The sequence below is a fragment of the Coregonus lavaretus genome (genome assembly GCF_964263955.1).
Source record: "Coregonus lavaretus genome assembly, chromosome: 26".
Taxonomy (NCBI): domain Eukaryota; kingdom Metazoa; phylum Chordata; class Actinopteri; order Salmoniformes; family Salmonidae; genus Coregonus; species Coregonus lavaretus.
In genome coordinates this window covers 30,908,668-30,929,928 of record NC_140013.1, presented here as the reverse complement: position 1 = coordinate 30,929,928, position 21,261 = coordinate 30,908,668, and the positions used below count along the sequence as shown (strand labels likewise).

Below are 21,261 nucleotides of genomic sequence, written 5' to 3'. Positions count from 1 at the left end.
TTCATTTTTAATTACATTTGTAAAAACATAATTCTATTTTGACATTATGGGGTATTTTGTGTGTAGGCCAGTGACAAAATCTCAATTTAATCCATTTTAAATTCAGGCTAACACAAAATGTGGAAAAAGGCAAGGGGTGTGAATACTTTCTGAAGCTGCTGTACATCAAGCAATCACATACAGTAGGAATATGGTTGACATGAGCTAAATCTACAGTCAACAGTAACACCAACCTAAATGGTTTGTTACAGTTATCTTCTATCTAGAAAATACTATGCACAAAAAATAAAAATCACAGTAAAAGGATATCACTTTGGTATCAAAAGCGTTTTAATGTTGACTTCTGAGGCACATAAATAGTAAGTAAATGAGAGTAAATGACAAGTCTATCCATTCCTTGACCCTGTGTGAACTATTCTGATACTCAGCGTCGTCCCTTCAACAGCCTCCAGCTTTATTTTCACAGTTAATATAACACACCCCACTTCATCACATTACATAAAAGATACCCTTTGATGTCACCCTATAGAAACCAATTGATATCATGCACTTTTCTTTTCAAACACCACAATACCATCATGAGTTCAAATGCCATTGAGAAGTTGGGTCGGCAAAGTATTTAAATGACTTTCATAAACTTCAACACTATAGCTATTATTATGCATCATCAGGATCACATTTCCAACATAATGCTCAGCCAGCCATTGCACCTAAAACATCTGTAATATGTACTCCCTCCATGTAGAACTGCACACTGAGGGTAGGGGGTGAAATCTCTACTGCCATAATACATGCACTGTACACATCCTTTAAAAATCAAAACACATTCACAATGAACCGAAAACATCACAAAAACACATCCAGTAGACATCATCAGTTTTGCCTGAACACAAGCCCTGCCCGAGAGGCACAGCTCCACAAGTCACTTGATATTGTATATCACATGCATGGATGAAGGAAATGTTGTTCAAAACATCTATTAAAATCATTATCTTACATCATGTAAATATTTCACTCAGTCGGAGGAGAAGGCAGGACCTCTGTAAACAGCTTGTTCATGTTGTTTTTGTTCCTATAAATTTTAATAGCGCCCAAAGAAGGCAAGAAAAAGGAGCAATGCTGCACAAGTAGTAATTCCTCTAAATAACTAAGAATTGGCTGTGCTATAAAGTGACTGCAAGAAAACCAAATAACAGTGTAGAAACAAACAAATAGGTTCTCCAAAGCATCTACAACAGGGGTGGGCAAAACTACGGCCCATAAACCCATTCAATCCCAGCCCATGGGAGGTTTGAGTGAAAAAAATCTATATAAATGGACCAATATATTTTCAAATAAAAGCCATTTTTCTGGCCAGCAAATTGATTTTGACAACAAACAGACTAAAAAATTGGTTAAAAAAAAAAAAAGAATGCACAACCCTCCGCTGAATTTAGAAATCCCGATGTGGACCTCGAGCCAAAAAGTTTGCCCACCCCTGATCTAGAGGTGAGGAGAAGAGGCCACAGATCTGACGAATCAATCGGTTCATCAATAAAAAGTGCATTTATATATATATAACAAGCAAAAACAAACCTTTTTACAGAATGTACAAAGCAATGGGTGGTGCTTGTATGGAATTCAGTCAGTAGTTCGGAGGAACAAACCAAAAACTATCTGGATGCACTGAGTAAAACAAGAGTAATCAGAACAACAGACAAGCCAATCACAAGACAGTCACTTGGAAGTCTTAATTTACTCAGGTTTCCACATGCTAGTAAAGTTGGTGTCTTTCAGTAGATTCACATTAGGAGAGTGAGAGTCAATGGGAGATACCTTCATTGTTGTAGTAGTCGAAGCCATTCTCCATGTACAGGTCCTCAGCACTGCCCACACCATTGCTCACCTCTGGGAGGCAGAAGAGGGAAGGGACATCAGTCAGTGTTCACAGGGTATTTCACTGATACAACACAGACCACATCAATGCACATTGAATACACAGATCATCCAAAACAATATCACTGCAACATCATACCCAAACCACACCAGAGAAATCCCTTAGTTTTCTTTGCTCTGTCACCACTTATCTATTCTAAGACCAACTAGTGCTATTCTAGAGTGGTTATTGTAGAGTGATTATTCTAGAGTGGTTTGGACTGACTGATGGTCATTGAAGACCCTCATCATCATTAGACTTACCTTTCACCACCCACCAGGGGAGGCTGGTGGGTCACAGTGGGCTGTCTAGGCGCCCTTTTACATGACACAGGTCTCTGGTGGGCGATTGGGGAGGAGAGGGGGGAAGGCGGGGCAGGCAGAGAGATAGGGGAAGGGAGGGATGGAATGGAGGAGGAGCAGCCAGAGGAGGATGGAGAGATGGCAGGATGAAGAGGAGTGGAGGTGGAGAGGAGTGCAGGTCACACACACACAGGATGAGACTGCTACTGCGGTTGACCTTGGGGAGGATAATTACATTACAAACACTCAGAGAGATGCATGCTGGGATAGGGTCACACACTGACATCCCCAGACACTCCTAAAATGGCTGCCTTCCCTCGTCTCCTTTTCTGTGACCACTGATTAATAGGTGAAAGCAATATGGCTGGCCAAAACAACTGGGCATCCACTTAATTTATCCAATGTTATCAGATCAGTGGTAAATAAATAAGGAGAGGAGAAAAGGAGAGGAAGCCATTTCAGAGTACTGGGACACAGCCAGAGAAACAAACACCAACACACAATACAGAAGACACAGGACGTGCAGCTCTCCTCTCTGTGGCGTCCTTCCTTACCGGAGAAGATGAGTTTCTCCTTCATGATGTTGACATCTCTGCTGGACTTCCTGACTGCGGCACTCAGCATGATCTGTTCAGGGTTGTAGCTGTGCATGCCACTCAACCTCCACCTAGAGAGGAATGGTCACAGAGGTCAGGGCATTATATAGAGCAGGGCTCTCCAACCCTGTTCCTGGAGAGCTACCGTCCTGTACGTTTTCGCTCCAACCCTGATTCTAATAATTAGCTGTTTGATAAGCTGAATCAGGTTAGTTACAACTGTGGTTGGAGTGAAAACCTACAGGAGGGTAGCTCTCCAGGAACAAGGTTGAGAGGCCTGATATAGAGCCTCTGGTCATACCACAGTACTGCTGCCTCTGCTCTCAAGGACCTGTCCAATATGGAGCTAACGGCATGTCAAAATGTGTCGCCCATTTTGCTTGGAGATTGCTACTCTAGGTCAACATGTGTGGGCACTGGACACCATTTTGCCTTAAAGTCTACTTCTATTTGGCTGACCTCAAAACAGACGGATATTGAAGTTGGTTGCTGTACTGAATGAATCGAATGATTTATGCACACATTAATCTACAAGAACATGTACAAATAGAACAGAGTCTGAGCCAAAGACATCTCCACTTCCCTGAAAGTGCATACATCAGTTAATGACTACTTGTGATCAGTTACTGACTAGTTGTGACCAATGATTTATATATTACACTAGATGACTGGCAGGGGGCACTGTGTTGAAGACACCGTGCCTCCATCTTGGCACTCCCAAAATATGTTTTACAATGGTGGGGAAGCTATAGAAATTCCTTTATTAATGTCTACATTAGTTTTTGCCCCATGTATTATATTACAGACACCTTAATGCATACTTTTACATTATATTATGTGAGCTAAACATACAAATATATTTTTTAAATACATAAATCCAATTTTGTCCTTGATCACATTTAATTGAAATACTGTAGAATTCGATTCATTCCTATGGAGGACTGCCCCTACTAGGGAGTGCCAATATGGCTGACCGGTGGCTTCAATGCCTCTTAATGGCCAATACAGTTGAAGTCGGAAGTTTACATACACCTTAGCCAAATACATTTAAACTCAGTTTTTCACAATTCCTGACATTTAATCCTAGTAAAAATTCTGTCTTAGGTCAGTTAGGATCACCACTTTATTTTAAGAATGTGAAATGTCAGAATAATAGTAGAGAGAATGATTTATTTCAGCTTTTAATTCTTTCATCACATTCCCAGTGGGTCAGAAGTTTACATACACCCAATTAGTATTTGGTAGCATTGCCTTTAAAATTGTTTAACTTGGGTCAAACGTTTCGGGTAGCCTTCCACAAGCTTCCCACAATAAGTTGGGTGAATTTTGGCCCATTCCTCCTGACAGAGCTGGTGAAACTGAGTCAGGTTTGTAGGTCTCCTTGCTCGCACACGCTTTTTCAGATCTGCCCACACATTTTCTATAGGGTTGAGGTCAGGGCTTTGTGATGGCCACTCCAATACCTTGACTTTGTTGTCCTTAAGCCATTTTGCCAAAATTTTGGAAGTATGCTTGGGGTCATTGTCCATTTAGAAGACCCATTTGCGACCAAGCTTTAACTTCCTGATTGATGTCTTTGAGATGTTGCTTCAATATATCCACATCATTTTCCTTCCTCATGATGCCATCTATTTTGTGAAGTGCACCAGTCCCTCCTGCAGCAAAGCACCCCCACAGCATGATGCTGCCACCCCCGTGCTTCACGGTTGGGATGGTGTTCTTCGGCTTGCAAGCTACCCCCTTTTTCCTCCAAACATAACAAACAGTTCTATTTTTGTTTCATCAGACCAGAGGACATTTTTCCAAAAAGTACGATCTTTGTCCCCATGTGCAGTTGCAAACCGTAGTCTGGCTTTTTTATGGCAGTTTTGGAGCAGTGGCTTCTTCCTTGCTGAGCGGCTTTTCAGGTTATGTCGATATAGGACTTGTTTTACTGTGGATATAGATACTTTTGTACCTGTTTCCTCCAGCATCTTCACAAGGTCCTTTGCTGTTGTTCTGGGATTGATTTGCACTTTTCGCACCAAAGTACGTTCATCTCTAGGAGACAGAACGCGTCTCCTTCCTGAGTGGTATGACGGCTGCGTGGTCCCATGGTGTTTATACTTGCGTACTATTGTTTGTACAGATGAACTTGGTACCTTCAGGCGTTTGGAAATTGCTCCCAAGGATGAACCAGACTTGTGGAGGTCTACCATTTTTTTTCTAAGGTCTTGGCTGATTTCTTTTGATTTTCCCATGATTTCAAGCGAAGAGGCACATGAGTTTGAAGGTAGACCTTGAAATGCATCCACAGGTACACCCCCAATTGATTCAAATTATGTCAATTAGCCTATCAGAAGCTTCTAAAGCCATAACATTTTCTGGAATTTTCCAAGCTGTTTAAAGGCACAGTCAACTTAGTGTAAAGGCACAGTCAACTTCTGACCCACTGGAATTGTGATACAGTGAATTATAAGTGAAATAATCTGTCTGTAAACAACTGTTTGAAAAATTACTTGTTTCATGCACAAAGTAGATGTCCTAACCGACTTGCCAAAACTATAGTTTGTTAAAAAGACATTTGTGGAGTGCTTGAAAAACGAGTTTTAATGACTCCAACCTAAGTGTATGTAAACTTCCGACTTCAACTGTACATAGCATCAGCAATCCAGGATTTATATACATCATTGGTTGTGACTGGCTTTGAGCATCACAACACTAACTGGAGTAACATCTGAGGCAAGAAGATTTACTTCCACAACCCATTTGGTTATGGTAATTAACAAATAGAGGCACGTAAATGAAATGATTATATTAGCAATATTGTGTCTTGGCTAATGCATCAATGCACTTTAAAAAAAACGTAGAGCTTTCGTCCAAATCAACACCATAAATGAAAATGAGCTCTTCCTTGTTTGATACAATTCTTGAATTAATTTGTAGACTGTCATTCGGTCGATAATGTTTAAAAAAAAATTCAAGTGGGATGAAAGTGAACACAAGCATTTGTGCTGTGTGGGACAAAGCATTGCTGTCTGCCACTGAAAGGCCAATAGTGGTAAGCTTGCTTGTATTTATACTCTCCTCGTGTTGGGAGAATGAGAAGTGGCAGCAGTGAAATACAATGATACAGGTGAGAGAAAGACAGAAACAAAAGAAAGAGATAGATGTAAGATTTAAAGGATGACGTATACAGAAAGAAAGGATGAAATGATAAAGCTAAATATAGGGAAATGGAGAGAGAGGAAGAAAGAGGGAGAAAAAGGAAACGCATCGTGGGTCAGAGTTGACCCAGTTACCTGATAATGTGATAGCTGAGAGATGCCAGAATGCAGCAGAGAAGAGGAGGAGCATGCACATCAGGCAGAGGACAGGAGGAAGAAGGAAAAAGGAGGAAGAGAAGGGAAAAAGGACAAAAGAAGGCGGAAAGATTAAGAGGTCAGTTTAGAAGCCAGCAGCGGCCAGCACTTTGCTAAGCATAGCAAACCCTACACCATAAGACTAGAGGATGGAGATCTTGCTCTGCTGTCCTCCATCCCACAACAGCGTTATGGCTCAGGAAGAAAGGTGAAATTCCTTTTAGAATAGAGAAACTCCCATAGGAACAGCTTCCTACAGTCTTTCAGAAGATTCAAGGAAGCATACTTTCTGGTTTGATGTTACTTAAAAGTGCAAACAACTGTAAGGGGAAACATTGTTTGGTTGATGAGAGATACCTCTCCAGCTGATTCTCCAAGCCACGGTGTTGGCATTGTAAATGCTTTATCAAATAACTACGGTTTCACCCATCCCTGTGTTTTAACATACTTGCTGGAAAATGGCCTGTGAATACCCATTACACAATTGTATTCACATTGGCTGGATGGTATTCCTCTGCTAAGGGACTCTTGCCTTTCACTGAAGTTAATTGGGGGAGGAGGGTGTAGAAACACTATAGTAGATTCACTGTCGAAGATCAACAATGACCTTGAAAAAAATCATGGTTAATCTTCCCTTGGGGAAACCCTAATTAATGCAATATAACGGTCATCTGTGTATGTAGAGTTCTGTTAATGTGTGCTTGTACAATATACAGGATCCTGCTGTACATGGAGCCTGCTGGTCCTCTGTAGCTCAGTTGGTAGAGCATGGCTCTTGTAACGCCAGGCTAGTGCGTTCGAATCCCAGGACCACCCCATACGTAATAAATGTATGCACGCATGACTAAGTCGCTTTGGATAAAAGCGTCTGCTAAATGGCAGATATTATAATTATATAATTGTACACTAAGCCCCTGAGAGGTAGAACACACACAGCTGTGTGGAATGAGAGAGGGTGTGAAGCAGACACACTGAGGGAGGAAGAGATGTGTTAACTGTGTAAAGGCTGCCAGAGGCACTACTGCAGTAAAAACAGGTTAATTAAGAGAGAGAGAGAGAGAGAGAGAGAGAGAGAGAGAGAGAGAGAGAGAGAGAGAGAGAGAGAGAGAGAGAGAGAGAGAGAGAGAGAGAGAGAGAGAGAGAGAGAGAGAGAGAGAGAATAGTAGACAATATTCCCAGTGCTATGTAGGCGCAGTAAAAAAAATGCTTGCATCTGCTTTCTTCCTCCTTTAAATCAGTTGACTAATACATCTCAAGTAAAACACTTAGGTTAATTACTACATTTAAAAATTACATCCTGAGAAAAAAAACTAGAGAATCAGCAGAAAAGGAGTACTTACTTTTGGAATACAAAAATTCCTATAACTACAGTGAAGGAGATGAGATCAGCAGCGACCCAGATCAGACAATATTCATCTGGACTCTGAAACGCAACATGGCAGCATTAGACCACCAGGTGGCACTGTCTCCTAAAACAACTCACAGGCAGGTAACAAACCTAGAATAAAGCATACCTTCCTAAAATTATGTAATATTGAAATTAATATAATATTGTGGTACAGTAATTAATGTGTAATGCATAATGGACTAGTTATTCAAATGAGCTCCAAGTTAACAAAAGAGAATACTCTAGTCAGAATATTGTAAAACTAGGAGTGAAAGGACAATTTAACCCTCCCGTTGTCCTAGGGTCAAAATGACCCGCCAGTGTGTTGAACCAACTTTATTTAATTTCTATATTTTGGGGATCATTTGTGAGAAGGAGGCAGTGAGACTTTAAAGAAAGTATCACTGCCTCCTTCTCACAAATGATCAAAAAAATATAACAATTAAATAAAGTTGGTTCAACACAGTGGCGGGTCATTTTGACCCTAGGACAACGGGAGGGTTAATTAAGTTCCACATTCACCTAGATCCCATACTACCAGACAAGGAGGGTGTAGGTAGTGGCCATATTGACTAGCTAACAGACAGAGACAGACAGGGTGGGTAACAGATGCAGTGCTTTCCTGAACTCCATGTGAATCTCACCCAGGATGGGCTCTATTCTCTAGTCTGCACCACCCATAGTGTTTCCTGCTGGGAGTCAGTCTGCTAACCCAGAGAGGGGTGCCAGGAGGGCCTGGGGCGGTGTGGGTGATAGGGGGTGCTGTGGGGGTAATGGTGTGGGTGCTGTGGGGTGCTGTGGGGGTAATGTGTGGGTGCTAGGTGGGTGCTGTGGGGGTGCTGTGAGGGACTTACCATGAGCCAGATGGGGTAAGGCACCTTTTTGAGGATGTTGGGGGCTTCAGAGGAGACAGAGGAGATCCCGCTGCACCAGAGCACAGAAAACAGCCAGGGCTCGTTGACCGTGTACAGAGTCACGCTCACGTTGCTCCTGGAGAACTCTCTGGGGGGTGCAGACAGACACATTCATATTTCAGACACACATATACAGAAGAAGCACACACAGTGCGTGTGTGTCTGTGTATGTGTGTGTGTTAACCCACCGGATGTCATAGGGGCTGGCCTGGCTGTAGCGTAGCAGTAGTCTGCTGATTCCCTGCTGGTGAAGGACCTGAGGAGGCAGCTTCTCTACTGACGTCTGCTGCAGCCCTGGAGCCACTTGTCTTACCTGCCCCCTGTCCCAGTCTGGGGTCCACATCACCTGTACAGACACACACACACACACAGAGACAGACACAGAAAGACACAGACACAGACGACAGACACAGAGACGACAGTCACAGCTCAGATTAGTTATGGGACATGTAGATGTGCAGTTAGTGACATCAGTGATGACAAAGTAATGATTATTACATTGGTGACATTGATGAATGTCACAGGCAATCTTCAGGTCAGCCTCAAGCTGACAGTAGTCAGTTCCATCTCTCTACTATGAGTTGTGTTTTCCTCCTCTTGATTTCCATAGATAACCCAAGGGGACAGTGTCTGAGCCCTAACAAGTTTCTGTCCACTATCTAATAATAATAATAATAATAATAATATTATTATATGCCATTTAGCAGACGCTTTTATCCAAAGCAACTTACAATCACGTGTGCATACATTTTAAGTATGGGTGGTCCCGGGAATCAAACCCACTACCTTGGCATTACAAGTGCCATTGCTCTACCAACTGAGCTACAAAGGACCACTATCTCAGTCGGGTACACTAGTGTTGTCTTCCTCTTTCTATACCACAACCCCCCCCCCCCAAGGGGAACAGTGTGTGATGCCGGTCTCACCAGGTGCTGTGGTATCCCAGACAGGCGTACGACCTCCAGGGTATCGTTGATCCAGCTGTGGTAGCAGGGGTGTCCGTGCGGAGGTCGGCGCAGGTTGAACACCACTGTGTGGTTATGGAGGGCGGCTAGCCTCAGCAGCTGCTCCAGACTACACACACTCTGGTTCCCCACCAGCATCACCTCCCTCTGAGCCATGGACTGGACCGTCCAGAATGGGTCGTCCTAGAAGACAACGCACACAGGTACTCACAGTCAAGCTAATCAATTTAGTGTATTTCTAGATTTACATGGCAATCGTAATAATACACCACTTTATGATGAGAGATGAGATCAGGGTTTGAGTCAATTTTATTTTAACTCAATCCAGGGAAGTAATCTTGATTGATAAAATTGGGCAATTTCTCCACTTCATTAATGAGGTTTCCTATCAGCCGTGTGGCAATGAAATGGACCCAAAGCATGGAGGAGAAATATAGGCCTAGTGAAAGAAAGGGTGGTGTGAGGTCCTACAAAGATACATTTACTGCATGCTTACATTTGGTTAGAAACCTTCAGAAAGAGAGAAAGATTGCATAAGACTCCCTAGCAGGGGTGTGACAGACAGTACCATTCCTCCCTAGCGGGGGTGTGACAGACAGTACCATTCCTCCCTAGCGGGGGTGTGACAGACAGAACCATTCCTCCCTAGCGGGGGTGTGACAGACAGTACCATTCCTCCCTAGCGGGGGTGTGACAGACAGTACCATTCCTCCCTAGCGGGGGTGTGACAGACAGAACCATTCCTCCCTAGCGGGGGTGTGACAGACAGTACCATTCCTCCCTAGCGGGGGTGTGACAGACAGTACCATTCCTCCCTAGCGGTGTTGTGACAGACAGTACCATTCCTCCCTAGCGGTGTTGTGACAGACAGTACCATTCCTCCCTAGTGGGGGTGTGACAGTACCATTCCTCCCTAGTGGGGGTGTGAGTAACAGTGTGGTACCTTGAGGAACCACTGGCCGGCGTTGAGGCTGTGCAAGTCTGTCCAGTTGAAGGAGGAGACATCGTCCAGCTGTCTGGCAGGAAACACCTTCCCCACGTCTGTAGTCCTCCTCAAGGTGCGGTCTCGCATCAGAAACGGCACACCGTCAAGGCTAGGACAGGAAAGAGTTAAACAGTCAGGTCTACCAATACAATAGTATATTCAGTGCTGTACAGTGTTCAACATCATATGGTCATCTTATTCCTCAGAATCTCACAGATGTTTATATCCCCTGATAATTTGTGTTTCTAAGTGGAAGTTCTTACAACAGAAATACTGAATGCTCTCAAGGGAAGCCCAAAAACACTTCAATCATGAAGGGAAAAGACAAGAGCTGTTTGAGGCAAAACTCACTTTACATGAAAGCTACTTTCATGTTGCTTGCGTTACCTTCACTTTGAATGCCAAATCATTTTCCCGCCTTTTCAGTTAACCTCAGGTTGTAAGACATGGAAAACAAAAACACATTACCTACACTTGGAATTGTTAGTCAAATTCACAACTAGAATCACAACACTTTCGTAAGATTCCATCCCAAGCAAGCAACGAAATCGGACCAAAAACATAATTCATCATCGTTTTCAATGACCATTTAGCGTGACTGAAACGTTCAATTAGTGCCTGAATGACCTCTGTCCCTTCGTGTGTGTGTGTGTCTGTCTGTGTACATGCGTGCATAGGTCTCCTGTGTCTCTGGTCAGGAGGATGTATAGAGCCTGGCTCAGGCCCTGTTCAGCTCCACCATGAGCTCAGTGCAGCCCAGAGCCCAGCCTACCTGTCATCAGCACGCACGTTTCCACCTCCCATTCATCTTAATTAGGGCCGCACAGGCACCAGAGAGAGTGGAGGAATGTATACACACGCTAAATGAGATTTCACGAACACAAAGGCAAAGACAGAAACACACGTGGCTACATTGAGGGAAAAAAGTATTTGATCCCCTGCTGATTTTGTACGTTTGCCCACTGACAAAGAAATGATCAGTCTATAATTTTAATGGTAGGTTTATTTGAACAGTGAGAGACAGAATAACAACAAAAAAATCCAGAAAAACGCATGTCAAAAATGTTATAAATTGATTTGCATTTTAATGAGGGAAATAAGTATTTGACCCCCTCTCAATCAGAAAGATTTCTGGCTCCCAGGTGTCTTTTATACAGGTAACGAGCTGAGATTAGGAGCACACTCTTAAAGGGAGTGCTCCTAATCTCCGTTTGTTACCTGTATAAAAGACACCTGTCCACAGAAGCAATCAATCAATCAATCAGATTCCAAACTCTCCACCATGGCCAAGACCAAAGAGCTCTCCAAGGATGTCAGGGACAAGATTGTAGACCTACACAAGGCTGGAATGGGCTACAAGACCATCGCCAAGCAACTTGGTGAGAAGGTGACAACAGTTGGTGCGATTATTCGCAAATGGAAGAAACACAAAATAACTGTCAATCTCCCTCGGCCTGGGGCTCCATGCAAGATCTCACCTCGTGGAGTTGCAATGATCATGAGAACGGTGAGGAATCAGCCCAGAACTACACGGGAGGATCTTGTCAATGATCTCAAGGCAGCTGGGACCATAGTCACCAAGAAAACAATTGGTAACACACTACGCCATGAAGGACTGAAATCCTGCAGCGCCTGCAAGGTCCCCCTGCTCAAGAAAGCACATATACAGGGCCGTCTGAAGTTGGCCAATGAACATCTGAATGATTCAGAGGAGAACTGGGTGAAAGTGTTGTGGTCAGATGAGACCAAAATCGAGCTCTTTGGCATCAACTCAACTCGCCGTGTTTGGAGGAGGAGGAATGCTGCCTATTACCCCAAGAACACCATCCCCACCGTCAAACATGGAGGTGGAAACATTATGTTTTGGGGGTGTTTTTCTGCTAAGGGGGCAGGACAACTTCACCGCATCAAAGGGACGATGGACGGGGCCATGTACCGTCAAATCTTGGGTGTGAACCTCCATCCCTCAGCCAGGGCATTGAAAATGGGTCATGGATGGGTATTCCAGCATGACAATGACCCAAAACACACGGCCAAGGCAACAAAGGAGTGGCTCAAGAAGAAGCACATTAAGGTCCTGGAGGGGCCTAGCCAGTCTCCAGACCTTAACCCCATAGAAAATCTGCGGAGGGAGCTGAAGGTTCGAGTTGCCAAACGTCAGCCTCGAAACCTTAATGACTTGGAGAAGATCTGCAAAGAGGAGTGGAACAAAATCCCTCCTGAGATGTGTGCAAACCTGGTGGCCAACTACAAGAAACGTCTGACCTCTGTGATTGCAAACAAGGGTTTTGTCACCAAGTACTAAATCATGTTTTGCACAGGGGTCAAATACTTATTTCCCTCATTAAAATGCAAATCAATTTATAACATTTTTGACATGCGTTTTTCTGGATTTTGTTGTTGTTATTCTGTCTCTCACTGTTCAAATAAACCTACCATTAAAATTATAGACTGATGATGTCTTTGTCAGTGGGCAAACGTACAAAATCAGCAGGGGATCAAATACACTGCTCAAAAAAATAAAGGGAACACTTAAACAACACAATGTAACTCCAAGTCAATCACACTTCTGTGAAATCAAACTGTCCACTTAGGAAGCAACACTGATTGACAATAAATGTCACATGCTGTTGTGCAAATGGAATAGACAACAGGTAAAAATTATAGGCAATTAGCAAGACACCCCCAATAAAGGACTGGTTTTGCAGGTGGTGACCACAGACCACTTCTCAGTTCCTATGCTTCCTGACTGATGTTTTGGTCACTTTTGAATGCTGGCGGTGCTTTCACTCTAGTGGTAGCATGAGACGGAGTCTACAACCCACACAAGTGGCTCAGGTAGTGCAGCTCATCCAGGATGGCACATCAATGCGAGCTGTGGCAAGAAGGTTTGCTGTGTCTATCAGCGTAGTGTCCAGAGCATGGAGGCGCTACCAGGAGACAGGGCAGTACATCAGGAGACGTGGAGGAGGCCGTAGGAGGGCAACAACCCAGCAGCAGGACTGCTACCTCCGCCTTTGTGCAAGGAGGAGCAGGAGGAGCACTGCCAGAGCCCTACAAAATGACCTCCAGCAGGCCAAAAATGTGCATGTGTCTGCTCAAACGGTCAGAAACAGACTCCATGAGGGTGGTATGAGGGCCCGACGTCCACAGGTGTGGGTTGTGCTTACAGCCCAACACCGTGCAGGACATTTGGCATTTGCCAGAGAACACCAAGATTGGCAAAATAGCCACTGGCGCCCTGTGCTCTTCACAGATGAAAGCAGGTTCACACTGAGCACGTGACAGACGTGACAGTCTGGAGATGCCGTGGAGAACATTCTGCTGCCTGCAACATCCTCCAGCATGACCGGTTTGGCGGTGGGTCAGTCATGGTGTGGGGTGGCATTTCTTTGGGGGGCCGCACAGCCCTCCATGTGCTCGCCAGAGGTAGCCTGACTGCCATTAGGTACCGAGATGAGATCCTCAGACCCCTTGTGAGACCATATGCTGGTGCGGTTGGCCCTGGGTTCCTCTTAATGCAAGACAATGCTAGACCTCATGTGGCTGGAGTGTGTCAGCAGTTCCTGCAAGAGGAAGGCATTGATGCTATGGACTGGCCCGCCCGTTCCCCAGACCTGAATCCAATTGAGCACATCTGGGACATCATGTCTCGCTCCATCCACCAATGCCACGTTGCACCACAGACTGTCCAGGAGTTGGCGGATGCTTTAGTCCAGGTCTGGGAGGAGATCCCTCAGGAGACCATCCGCCACCTCATCAGGAGCATGCCCAGGCGTTGTAGGGAGATCATACAGGCACGTGGAGGCCACACACACTACTGAGCCTCATTTTGACTTGTTTTAAGGACATTACATCAAAGTTGGATCAGCCTGTAGTGTGGTTTTCCACTTTAATTTTGAGGGTGACTCCAAATCCAGACCTCCATGGGTTGATACATTTGATTTCCACTGATAATTTTTGTGTGATTTTGTTGTCAGCACATTCAACTATGTAAAGAAAAAGTATTTAATAAGATTATTTCATTCATTCAGATCTAGGATGTGTTATTTTAGTGTTCCCTTTATATTTTTGAGCAGTGTACTTTTTTCCCCGCACTGTACATACAATCACACATTCATAAACATGGCACAAAATGAAAAGCACACAGACACACACACACCACACTAGTACCTGTATGCATAGGTCTATGCGTACACACACACACACTACGTCCAACTCATTCACAAACACCACCTCTCTATTGGATTTGCTCTTCTAGCTCATCTTGTCATCTCATGTTATCTAAAAACAGCCATGAGTCTATGAAAGTGCTGTCCTGGCCGCTGCTACTACTACTACTAAAACTGCTACTACCGCCACCGCTCACTGACTGGTAATAAGCGGCCGAATCCTGGACAGGAGACCCAGACCAGCAGTATGACACTGGCTGACCTGTGCTTGGCTGGACTTCCCTATCAACCACAGCAGACTGGACTGGACTTCCCTATCAACCACAACAGACTGGACTGGACTTCCCTATCAACCACAGCAGACTGGACTGGACTTCCCTATCAACCACAACAGACTGGACTGGACTTCCCTATCAACCACAGCAGACTGGACTGGACTTCCCTATCAACCACAGCAGACTGGACTGGACTTCCCTATCAACCACAGCAGACTGGACTGGACTTCCCTATCAACCACAGCAGACTGGACTGGACTTCCCTATCAACCACAGCAGACTGGACTGGACTTCCCTATCAACCACAGCAGACTGGACTGGACTTCCCTATCAACCACAGCAGACTGGACTGGACTTCCCTATCAACCACAGCAGACTGGACTTCCCTATCAACCACAGCAGACTGGACTGGACTTCCCTATCAACCACAGCAGACTGGACTGGACTTCCCTATCAACCACAGGAGACTGGACTGGACTTCCCTATCAACCACAACAGACTGGACTTCTCGCTGTCTCTCCCTGCAGCTCCCTATTGATCTAGTTTGGCTGCACTGTGAGTCTCTTTCGGTGTGTGTATACCTGATGGCCACGTCAGCCTCTAGCCCACTGACGTTCATCTGCAGAGCCCTCTGGAAGGACAGGATGGTGTTCTCTGGAGCCAGCTACAGACAGATGGAGGAACATCATCAGCACACTGTCTAGACATATATTGATGTTTCATGGAGGTCAGAGAGGTTTCATATACCTTACTGCAATCTGAGAGTTCACAGGTTTATATAGGTTTCAGAAGTCTAACAATCCTTTTAAAAGCGCCATTTTCACATATGTTGTTGGGGTGGTGCTGGAGGTGATGAATGTGAAGTTGACATTTAAATTTGTTTTCCCTTTAAATGGGTGTGAGGAAACTTGGAGAATGTATTCCAGTTAAAAGTCATGGGTTATGAGCTCATATGCTTACAACAACAGACTATTGAACATATACTGACTGGTGCAATACAAGATACTAGGCCACATGGGTCAAACTGATAACGGTCAGTGATACTGTAGGTCAAACTGATAACGGTCAGTGATACTGTAGGTCAAACTGATAACGGTCAGTGATACTGTAGGTCAAACTGATAACGGTCAGTGATACTGTAGGTCAAACTGTCTAATACTGTGAGGGGACTGGACTGGAAACCTGGGAAAAAAACAGAGTGGGTCATGTGATGTGTCCTGGGGGAGTTCTCAGGTCTTTAAGACTTAATTCCTCCACAGTGTTTTACTTCTGGGGTGATAAACTTCTGCAACATGCCCCAACCGGCTGGCTGGGGAGCAGAGCAGGGGTGTGTCTCTGTCTGCAGCTCGTTGGATGGATGGGTCATGTGTTTGTGTGTACGAGTCGTTAGGACATGGTTTCCCACACTAGGGGTCGCCTGATTTGAAAATGGGGTCGCGAGACAACTTTTTCACTTGGTTCATCGAACCCGGGGTTATATCAGTAACCTCCAGTAGCTGCTAGATTAGGTTGTAATAAACAGAGCGGTTTCTGTTTTCTTCGTACAAATGTGGCTCTATCTTTTGAATGGTTTAAGCTACAAAATATGATGAACCCATCACTGAAAGACACGACTCTCAGGAACAGGTAGGTAAAAATGCAGCACAACATTAAATGAAGAAATGCTAGACATTGAATCATATAAAATCTTGCTTCTATAGGTTGAGCTGATAGATGGAGCTGATAGGTTAAGTGCTCTCACATACAGTAGCCTATAGCTTCCTTATAGTGCTTACAGAAAGCCCAGAAGTCTGTTTACCAGCTATTCCTGGGCTACTTAGTGTGAAGGAAGTGAGTGGGTGGAAATATGAAGATACATTGTTGGACAGCATTGTTTCTCTAGTGCCCTTTATGAAGGTTACATCTCTGTGGGTCTGTTATTGTATACTCTATAAGCATAGCGTATGAGGTGCCTCCGCCTACATGCCCTCTGATTGGGCAGCTGGTTCAGCTGACTCACCATGGGTGCGCCCTGGTGGCCAATGACATCAGGGCGTGGTTTGAGGTTGGCGTGGTCCATGATGCAGGGGGAGGTGATGGAGAGGGGGGCCATGTAGAGGCCTAGTAGAACACTCAGGTAGAGCAGGAGAACCACCACCTGGAACCCTGGGCAGGGGGTAGAACACAACATGGATGTAGAATGAATAGAAACCCTGGACAGGGGGTAGAACACAACATAGATGTAGAATGAATAGAAACCCTGGGGAGGGGTAAAACGCAACATAGATGTAGAATTAATAGAAACCATGGGGAGGGTGACTAATAAATAGAATACCCAAGTATATAGAATAGCTATGGCCGAAAGGATCAATGTCATGGAATACTTTTTTGATCTTGTCACAGATGTCTATTGTACTGAGATGGTCAAGGACCAAAATAAATAGCACTCCTGAATGTAGCTTATCTATGGGCAAGAAGACCATTCACTGAATGTTTCTAAACATTTTACGTGGCCAGTTTGGGTTGAGATATATATGGTGAGAAAGCCAGCCAGCCAGTACACACACTTGTGCTGTACTGCAGGTAAGTGATGATGAATGTAGCTAGGTCAGATTAATTTCAATTGTCTGCGTCAGAAGAACTCTTGTTACAAGGCTGAAAGCCTTCACCCTCTGCCGTCAGAACCTCTGGCATTCAGACAGTGGTCCGCCAGCTAGCTGCACAGCTAACCTCACGTCCAGGAACCACTGACCTCTGTAAGCCACTGCTACACTGAAATAGATATTCTATGTTAAAGAGACATATACTGTATTTCAATAAGATTAGCCTGGTCAAATGAAGGATGAATAAATTACAGGGTTTTATATTGTAGTGATATTACAGCACACAATAATACAACTCTTTGGTAAGAGTTACTGTGAGTAAACAGAATAATACAACTCTTTGGTAAGAGTTACTGTGAGTAAACAGAATAATACAACTCTTTGGTAAGAGTTACTGTGAGTAAACAGAATAATACAACTCTTTGGTAAGAGTTACTGTGAGTAAACAGAATAATACAACTCTTTGGTAAGAGTTACTGTGAGTAAACAGAATAATACAACTCTTTGGTAAGAGTTACTGTGAGTAAACAGAATAATACAACTCTTTGGTAAGAGTTACTGTGAGTAAACACAATAATACAACTCTTTGGTAAGAGTTACTGTGAGTAAACAGAATAATACAACTCTTTGGTAAGAGTTACTGTGAGTAAACAGAATAATACAACTCTTTGGTAAGAGTTACTGTGAGTAAACATAATAATACAACTCTTTGGTAAGAGTTACTGTGAGTAAACACAATAATACAACTCTTTGGTAAGAGTTACTGTGAGTAAACAGAATAATACAACTCTTTGGTAAGAGTTACTGTGAGTAAACACAATAATACAACTCTTTGGTAAGAGTTACTGTGAGTAAACAGAATAATACAACTCTTTGGTAAGAGTTACTGTGAGTAAACAGAATAATACAACTCTTTGGTAAGAGTTACTGTGAGTAAACAGAATAATACAACTCTTTGGTAAGAGTTACTGTGAGTAAACAGAATAATACAACTCTTTGGTAAGAGTTACTGTGAGTAAACAGAATAATACAACTCTTTGGTAAGAGTTACTGTGAGTAAACAGAATAATACAACTCTTTGGTAAGAGTTACTGTGAGTAAACAGAATAATACAACTCTTTGGTAAGAGTTACTGTGAGTAAACAGAAGAGTTACTGTGAGTAAACATAATAATACAACTCTTTGGTAAGAGTTACTGTGAGTAAACACAATAATACAACTCTTTGGTAAGAGTTACTGTGAGTAAACAGAATAATACAACTCTTTGGTAAGAGTTACTGTGAGTAAACAGAATAATACAACTCTTTGGTAAGAGTTACTGTGAGTAAACATAATAATACAACTCTTTGGTAAGAGTTACTGTGAGTAAACACAATAATACAACTCTTTGGTAAGAGTTACTGTGAGTAAACAGAATAATACAACTCTTTGGTAAGAGTTACTGTGAGTAAACACAATAATACAACTCTTTGGTAAGAGTTACTGTGAGTAAACAGAATAATACAACTCTTTGGTAAGAGTTACTGTGAGTAAACAGAATAATACAACTCTTTGGTAAGAGTTACTGTGAGTAAACAGAATAATACAACTCTTTGGTAAGAGTTACTGTGAGTAAACAGAATAATACAACTCTTTGGTAAGAGTTACTGTGAGTAAACAGAATAATACAACTCTTTGGTAAGAGTTACTGTGAGTAAACAGAATAATACAACTCTTTGGTAAGAGTTACTGTGAGTAAACACAATATTACAACTCTTTGGTAAGAGTTACTGTGAGTAAACAGAAGAGTTACTGTGAGTAAACAGAATAATACAACTCTTTGGTAAGAGTTACTGTGAGTAAACAGACTGCTGGGGCTTTGTGTCCTTGCACAACAATCCACTGTTCTACCCAAATACAGAGTATAAAAAATGAAAATGGAGTGTCTATAAACTACAACTGAATATTCATGAAAGTTATTTGCCTCCAAAAACAACAGCACTGACGATTCAGTATTTAATCTAAGGGGATCTCAAAGCACCTCAAACACTCCTCTGCCTCCCTTGTACTAGTCTCTGATAGATTTAAAAGGAAGGTGTAAGGCAGAAATACCCCAGTACTTGATGTCTAACTGGCCGTGTCAACAGATCTCAGGGGCCTAATAATGTCCTGTGGACTGGTGGTGTCACGTGAGGCCAGAAGAATGCCTAGTATCCCTGCCACCCTGACGGGGGCCTGGTGGGGCTTTGCCCTTTGTGTACATGGTGTTAATCATTTAACGCCCACAGCTCTATGAGGCTGTTTAGTCATCTGGCAGTAGTAGCTGAGCTTTGATCAGTGAGGTGGACAGTCAGTAACATGGTCTAGTGTTGTCACGATACCAGATTTTTGACTTTGATACCGATACCAGGTTTAGTATCATAATACTCAATACCGAAACGATACCCAATACCAAAACGATACCACGGCAACAAAAAAATAAAGCGTATTAGCTAAAGTCATAGAATAACCACTGGGCTTTCTTTTTTTAAAATATTGAACAATATGTTGATAACTGGTAGAACAACTAAAATAACAAATAGAATATATTATATTTTCAATTTCTTGCTAAAATAAAACACCATATTAAATAACAGAATAATACCTTAAATGCCCAGAGTACATTTCACTTCCCATGGTGCAATGGGCTGCTGGCTGGCTAGTGGCTACTGCTAGCAAGCACAGACAAACGTGAAGTAGTGTAAATATATTGTGGTCAAGTTCTGAGCACATTTCACCTTACTGTAATCATATTATAATGCTCACATTAATGTCATGCTGAATATAGTATATTGCAATGTTCCCTCTAATTTTTGAAAGCACTGAGCAAATTTCAGGTCTGCTGAGCGCAAACTTGAACGTTGTGAAAATTCTGTGCAACTTCCAGCGCGTGTTTACTGTGAACACTGAAGCTAAGTTACAGTTTTAACAGTGGCCAAGTAGGCTACTGTAGCTATTTGATCATAATGTAGGCCTACCAGAGTGGCCTACCATCAAAACCAATGGATAAAATGCATCCCATTACATTTCAAATTTTATTTGTCACATGCACCGAATACAACAGGTGTAGTAGGTAGCTTAGTGGTTAAGAGCGTTGTGCCAGTAACCGAAAGGTCGCTGGTTCTAATCCCCGAGCCGACTAGGTGAAAAATCTGTCGATGTGCCCTTGAGCAAGGCACTTAACCCTAATTGCTCCTGTAAGTCGCTCTGGATAAGAGCGTCTGCTAAATGACCAAAAATGTTTAAAAAAAAAATTTGTAGACCTTACCGTGAAATGCTTACTTACAAGCCCTTAACCAACAATGCAGTTTTAAGAAAAATAAGAGTTTACTAAATAAACTAAAGTAAAAAAACAAAAGAACAACAATAAAATAACAATAACGAGGCTATATACAGGGGGTACCGGTAGCGAGTCAATGTGCGGGGGGCACAGGTTAGACGAGGTAATAAACTCAGCAAAAAAAGAAACGTCCCTTTTTCAGGACCCTGTCTTTCAAAGATAATTCGTAAAAATCCAAATAACTTCACAGATCTTCTTTGTAAAGGGTTTAAACACTGTTTCCCATGCTTGTTCAATTAACCATAAACAATTAATGAACATGCACCAGTGGAACGGTCGTTAAGACACTAACAGCTTACAGACAGTAGACAATTAAGGTCACAGTCATGAATACTTAGGACACTAAAGAGGCCTTTCTACTGACTCTGAAAAACACAAAAAGAAAGATGCCCAGGGTCCCTGCTCATCTGCGTGAACGTGCCTTAGGCATGCTGCAAGGAGGCATGAGGACTATAAATTGCAATGTCCG

At 43.1% G+C, this 21,261-nt stretch overlaps 1 protein-coding gene across 1 annotated transcript in view; it reads right to left on the bottom strand.

Moving 5' to 3' along the window:
* Nucleotides 1-21,261, bottom strand: part of LOC311101648 (glycerophosphodiester phosphodiesterase domain-containing protein 5-like) — a 99,745-nt gene continuing 78,484 nt past the window's right edge. Inside the window, exons 8-16 of the mRNA XM_084142787.1 lie at nucleotides 16,852-16,997; nucleotides 15,434-15,516; nucleotides 10,364-10,514; nucleotides 9,382-9,603; nucleotides 8,644-8,801; nucleotides 8,396-8,543; nucleotides 7,495-7,577; nucleotides 2,772-2,884; nucleotides 1-1,887 (exon numbers count right to left, since the gene is read on the bottom strand). Coding sequence (XP_083998913.1) covers nucleotides 1,802-1,887; nucleotides 2,772-2,884; nucleotides 7,495-7,577; nucleotides 8,396-8,543; nucleotides 8,644-8,801; nucleotides 9,382-9,603; nucleotides 10,364-10,514; nucleotides 15,434-15,516; nucleotides 16,852-16,997 — 1,190 coding nt within the window. The 3' untranslated portion in view covers nucleotides 1-1,801. The remainder of the gene's footprint in view (nucleotides 1,888-2,771; nucleotides 2,885-7,494; nucleotides 7,578-8,395; nucleotides 8,544-8,643; nucleotides 8,802-9,381; nucleotides 9,604-10,363; nucleotides 10,515-15,433; nucleotides 15,517-16,851; nucleotides 16,998-21,261) is intronic.